This window comes from Rhinopithecus bieti, unplaced genomic scaffold, assembly GCF_001698545.2.
Source record: "Rhinopithecus bieti isolate Rb0 unplaced genomic scaffold, ASM169854v2 scaffold_15500, whole genome shotgun sequence".
NCBI classification, from domain to species: Eukaryota; Metazoa; Chordata; class Mammalia; order Primates; family Cercopithecidae; genus Rhinopithecus; species Rhinopithecus bieti.
In genome coordinates this window covers 295,233-301,352 of record NW_016808186.1, presented here as the reverse complement: position 1 = coordinate 301,352, position 6,120 = coordinate 295,233, and the positions used below count along the sequence as shown (strand labels likewise).

At 46.9% G+C, this 6,120-nt stretch overlaps 1 protein-coding gene across 1 annotated transcript in view; it reads left to right on the top strand.

The window, feature by feature from the left end:
• The window catches only part of ARSL (arylsulfatase L), a 29,610-nt gene that overhangs the window by 15,787 nt on the left and 7,703 nt on the right, over positions 1-6,120 (top strand). Inside the window, exons 6-7 of the mRNA XM_017885681.1 lie at positions 1,978-2,114; positions 4,888-5,022. Of these exons, the coding sequence (XP_017741170.1) occupies positions 1,978-2,114; positions 4,888-5,022 (272 nt within the window). The remainder of the gene's footprint in view (positions 1-1,977; positions 2,115-4,887; positions 5,023-6,120) is intronic.

The following is a 6,120-nucleotide window of genomic DNA, read 5'->3' as shown; positions in this document are numbered from 1 at the left end:
TTTTTTTTGAGACAGAGTCTCAAGCTGTGGCCCAGTCTGGAGTGCAGTGGTGCAATCTTGGCTCACTGCAACCTCTGCTCCTGAGTTCAAGCGATTCCCGTACCTCAGCCTTCCAAGTAACTGGGATTACAGGCATGCACCACCATGCCCAGCTAACTTTCATATTTTTAGTAGAGATGGGTTTTGCCATGTTGGCCAGGCTGGTCTTGAACTCCTGACCGCAAGTGATCCACCCACCTCGGCTTCCCAAAGTGCTGGGATTATAGGCATGAGCCACCACACCCAGCCTCTTAGAGAGTTCTTCATGGCAATACCTAATGTATGACAGAAAGGACATTGACAATTAGCTTGCAAATTAAAGCAGGTAAGACTGTTGCGTTCTTTTTGATTCTTAATGTGATAGGATCTGGCCATGTTGCCCAGGCTGGTCTTGAACTCCTGGGCTCAGCCTATCCTCCTGCCTCAGCCTCCCAAAGTGCTGAGATCACAGGCATGAGACACCATGCCCAGCCTGATGTGTTCTAATTAAGGCTAACACCTTCACCATTGCTCTTTTGCTTTAAGGATCTAGATTAGACCATGAAGGCCAGGTGAAGGGAGGGAGAAGCTAAAGCACTACTTTCAAGGAGGACAATGAAAATAATATTAATAACCCAATATGCCTCATTTTTAAAGTGTGCTTTTTATAACTATTTTATGTCCTAATCCTCACTACGTGATAGCAATTATAAAGAAAATTGAATGTGCAACACCACTTATTCTATAAGTTAAGGCTTGAGGTCAAAAATATATATTGAAATAACTGAACAAAATAAAAGTCATGTCAGAGAGTAACCTGCAGTTCTTTTAACTTTGCATTAAGTATGTAGAGTTAGAACATTATAATACTCAGGGGAAAAAAGATGCACTAAATCAGTATGGTTATTTATTTATTTATTTATTTATTTTGAGACAGGATTTCACTCCGGTTGTCCAAGCTGAAGTGCAGTGGTGCAATCTCAGCTCACTGCAACCTCTTCCTCCCAGGGTCAAGCAATCCTCCCGCCCCACCCTCCTGAGCAGTTGGGAGTCCAGGTGTATGTCACCACACCCCGCTAAGTTTTGTATTTTTAGTAGAGATGGGGTCTTGCTGTTTCCCATGCTGGTCTCGAACTCCTAGGCTGAAGCAATGCTCCTGCCTCAGCCTCCCTAAATGCTGGGATTGCAGGTGTGAGCCACCACACCTGGCCCAGTGTGGATTTTTAAATCGATTTCAGAAGGGAAGGGGAAATTCATGATGTTAATGAGTCTTAAGCAGGATGGGCATTGTGGCGCACACCTGTGATCCCAGCTACTTGGGAGGCTGAGGCAGGAGAATTGCTTGAACCCGGGAGGCAGAAGTTGCAGTGAGCTGAGATCATGCCACTGCACCCCAGCCTGGTCGACAGAGCCAGGATCCATCTCAAAAAAAAAAAAAGGAGAGAGAGAGAGGTAACAGACCAGAAAGGCATGGTGGCTCACGCCTGTAATCCAGCACTTTTGAAGGCTGAGATGGGCAGGAGCAGGTCATGTGAGCCGAGGAGTTCAAGACCAGCCTAGTAAACATAGTGAGACCCTGTCTCTACCAAAAAAAAAAAAAAATTAGCTGAGCCTGTTAGCACATGCCTGTGGCCCCAGCTACTTGGGAGGCTGAGGTGGGAGGATCACTTGAGCCTGGGAGATTGAGGCTGCAGTGAGCTGAGATCATGTCACTGCACTCCAGCGTGGGTAACAGAGCAAGGCCCTGTCTTTAAAATAACAACCAAAAAAAGGAAGATTGTTAAACATAAGAATTATTTTTCTGTCGAAGAAGAGTTCTGAGTGTTTCTTTTTGGTGAGCAGGGTTGAGAAGACATTTGAGTAAGGATGTGACAAGTGACATCCATATTTAGTCTCTACAGGACTTCAATCTCTGTTTTACCAAAAAAGTAACCTTAAGTGCTTTGTGTTTATTTTTAGGAATAAGCATGGGCCTTTCCTCCTCTTTGTTTCCTTTTTGCACGTCCACATCCCTCTTATCACTATGGAGAACTTCCTCGGGAAGAGTCTCCACGGGCTGTATGGGGACAACGTAGAGGAGATGGACTGGATGGTAGGTAAGTGCCCTTCCAGGGAAAACGGGCTGCTTCCCCTGCAGCAACAGAAGCAGAAAAGGAAACAAAGAACGAGAAGGTTAAAGACAGAAGATGCAGAATAGCGATTGCAGTGCGATTGGATTTTAAGAGTCCAAAATATTATAGGACAGATCTTCACTCCATTAGCAGAGAGTGAATTCCATAACACGTGCATGGAAGGCAACGCTATTTGACCAAAGATGTCCACGTCTTAATCCCATGTGCAGAAAGAATGATAGCCCCAAAACTGTCCACTCCCTAGACAGAATAATGGCTGCAAAGACGTCCATGTCCTAATCCTGATGTGGTAGACAGAAAAATGGCCCCAAAGGTAGCCACTTTCTAATCCCCATGTGGGAGACAGAATAATGACCCCAAAGATGTCCACGTCTTAATCCCCATGTGTTAGATACAATAATGACCTCAGAGAGTTCCATGTCTTAATTCCCAAGTGGCATACGGAATTTTGGCCCCAAAGATGTCTACATCCTATCGTCGTGTGGTAGACAAATGAAAGAAAGAGCAGATAAAATTCCTCTCTGCTGTAGAGTGGCTAGTGGCTCCCCTGCACTGAAAATAGGACTAAATTTCCTCCTATCGCCTACAAAAGCCCCACGAGCTGCTGCTGCCCAGATCCTAGTCTGATCTCCACCCAACCCCTTTGTCCTCCCCACCTGCTGCATTCTGGCCACGTGGACACCACACAGTATCTTTCACATGTGTCCTCTGTCAGGGCTTCCACACCTGCTGTTTCCTCCTGGAACGCTTCCTCAGGCTTCGCTGGCTCCTCTTCAGAGCCTGCCCTGACTCACCCCTAAAGTAGCTCCTTCCCAATCATCTTCTCCCCCATTCTCCTGTGGTCCTTTTCTGTTTGCCTTTGTTTTCCTCCTCCTCTTCCTCCTTTCTCCTCCTCCCCCTCTTCTTCTTCTTCTTCTTGTTCTTATTCTTCATATTTCTCCTCCTCCTCCTCATCCTCCTTCTTCTCCTTCTCCTCCTTCTCCTCCTCCTCCTTCTTCTTCCTCTTCCACTTCTTCCTCTTCTTCTTCTTTCTGATTTCTGTCTTCTTTCTTCTTTTTTTCCTAACACAGCACCGCCATTGTTTCTCTTCATGACCATGTGTTAGGTGGGTCGATTTTCCATGTTCCCCCGGGAGAATGTAAACTCCTGTGGGTCTGGATTGTTTTGCCTCATTCACTCATTATATTTCCTGGGTTTAGAACAGGATGGAAGGGGATATCGCTTGAGTGAGTCAGGGCTGGGTGAGTACCTGTATATGGGCACAGCACATCCCTGCCTCCCAAAAAAGAACTTAGGAACCCCAGGGTTTAGGTGGTGGTGGGCTTGAGAATCCCAGGATCCTCAGAATAATTGCCGTCAGAGATTTGGGTGAAAGTTGTGTTTTTAAAATATTTTGTTTCCTTAACAAGCTAGGCAAGGAAGGAGAAAAAGTTAATTGTGTGTGTGTGTGACAGGGTCTCACTTTTTTTTTTTTTCTTTGAGATAGTGTCTCACTCTGTTGCCCAGGCTGGAGTGCAATGGCATGGTCTCGGCTCACTGCAACCTCTGCCTCCCGGGTTCAAGCGATTCTCCTGCCTCAGCCTCCAGAGTAGCTGGGATTACAGGACCCGCCACCGTGCCTCGCTAATTTTTGTATTTTTAGTAGAGATGGGGTTTCACCATGTTGGCCAGGCTGGTCTCGAACTGCTGACCTCATGATCCGCCCGCCTCGGCCTCCCAAAGTGCTGGGATTACAGGCGTGAGCCACTGCGCCTAGTCGACAGGGTCTCACTCTTACCCAGGCTGGAGTGCAGTGGTGCAACCATGGTTCACTGCACCCTATTTTCCCAGGCTCAAGCAATCCTCCCACCTTAGCCTCCTGGGACCACAGGTGTGCGCTACCACACCCGGCTAATTTTTTTATTATTTGTAGAGACGAGTTCTTTTTATGTTGTTCAGGCTGGTCTTAAACTCATAGGCTCAACGAGGCCCCTGCCTCAGCATCCCAAATTGCTGAGATTTCAGGCATGAGGCACTGTGCCCGGCCAACTGTGAGTGGCATTAATGACACGAGTGCCCTCGTGTGTGACTGCAAGAAGCTCAGCGTCACTGTTGAGGACTGGTCTGCATTTTCAGCCTATGCTTTCTTCTCTGGAATGTTCACATGCCTCACTTTTTTTTTCTTTTCTTTTGTTTTTTTTTTTTTGTTTGTTTGTTTTTGAGACCGAGTCTCACTCTGTCACCCAGGCTGGAGTGCAGTGGTGTGATCTCGGCTTATGGCAATCTCCACTTCCCGAGTTCAAGCTATTCTCCTGCCTCAGCCTGCCAAGTAGCTGGTACTACAGGCATGTGCTACCACGCCCGGGTAATTTTTGTATTTTTAGTAGAGATGTAGTTTCACCATCTTGGCCAGGCTGGTCTCCAGCTCCTGAGCCCAAATGATCCTCCTGCCTTGACCTTCTAAAGTGCCGGCATTACAGGTGTGAGCCACTGTGCCCAGTCTACATGCCACACTTTTAAGTTTTTGATATTTTGTCCTTGTAGGTTGCCTAAAATTCTGAGCAAAGGACGGGGTGCATAGAAAGTCAGACATCGATCTCCAACAAAGGGTATCAAAATGAAACAAGTGACTTCCGTTATGCGTTAAAACGAAGGATTCATTCTTGCGGATAGCCTCCAAATACTAAAGCATACACTTCGGGCTTCATTTCTGATACTTTTCTATTTCGATGGCCTCAAAAACATCTGTTCTTTGCAGGACAGATCCTTGACACTTTGGATATGGAAGGTTTGACCAACAGCACCCTCATTTATTTTACATCAGATCACGGGGGTTCCCTAGAGAATCAACTTGGAAACAGCCAATACGGTGGCTGGAATGGAATTTATAAAGGTGAGGCTGAGATGCTCCCAGATCCTCATTTTGCATGTTTATCTCTTCCCCGCAATTCCCAACCGGGCAGTCTCTTCCAGGAGGGTCAATATTATCGCTCAAGGACAGTGATTTTTCCTATCCAGGGCAAAAGCGATAATTTGACATACTCCAGTTTGAATTTTTGTTCCTGGACCAAACTGAGGGTCAGGCTGCTTATTCTGGTGGTTCAAAAATGAGATGCAGATGAACTGGGAGAGGAGGAGTTTATTTCTGTAACCGGTTACTGGGAGAAGGCCTGGACATTATTGCCTGACCAACTCAAAATTACAAAGTTCTCCAGAGCTTCTATACCTTCTAAGCTGTATGTCTATGTGTAAGTGTGCATTCATCTAAAGACATTAGCGATTAACTTCTTCTAATCTATAACTAAGGTCTGAGTCCTGAAGACCTTCCTCTGGAGCCCCAGTAAATTGACTTAATCTAAATGGGTCCAGGTGGCCGGGCATGGTGGTTCACGCCTGTAATCCCAGCACTTTGGGAAGCCAAGGCGGGCAGATCACCTGAAGTCAGGAATTTGAGACCAACCTGGCCAAAATGGTGAAACCTCGTCTCTACTAAAAATACAAAAATTAGCTGCGTATGGTGGCACATGCCTGTAGTCCCAGCTACTCGGGAGGCTGAGGCGGGAGAATCGCTTGAACCTGGGAGGTGGAGGTTGCGGTGAGCTGAGATCGTGCCACTGCACTCCAGCCTAAGCAATACAGGAAGTCTCCGTCTCAACAACAACAAAAATAATAAAATAGGCCAGGCGCGGTGGCTCACGCCTGTAATCCCAACACTTTGGGAGGCCGAGACGGGCGGATCACGAGGTCAGGAGATCGAGACCATCCTGACTAACATGGTGAAACCCTGTCTCTACTAAAAATACAAAAAAAAATTAGCCCGGCGCGGTGGCGGCGCCTGTAGTCCCAGCTACACGGGAGGCTGAGGCAGGAGAATGGCGTGAACCCCGGAGGCGGAGCTTGCAGTGAGTGGAGATCCCGCCACCGCACTCCAGCCTGGGCGACAGAGCGAGACTCCGTCTCAAAAAAATAAAAAAATAAATAAATAGATAAT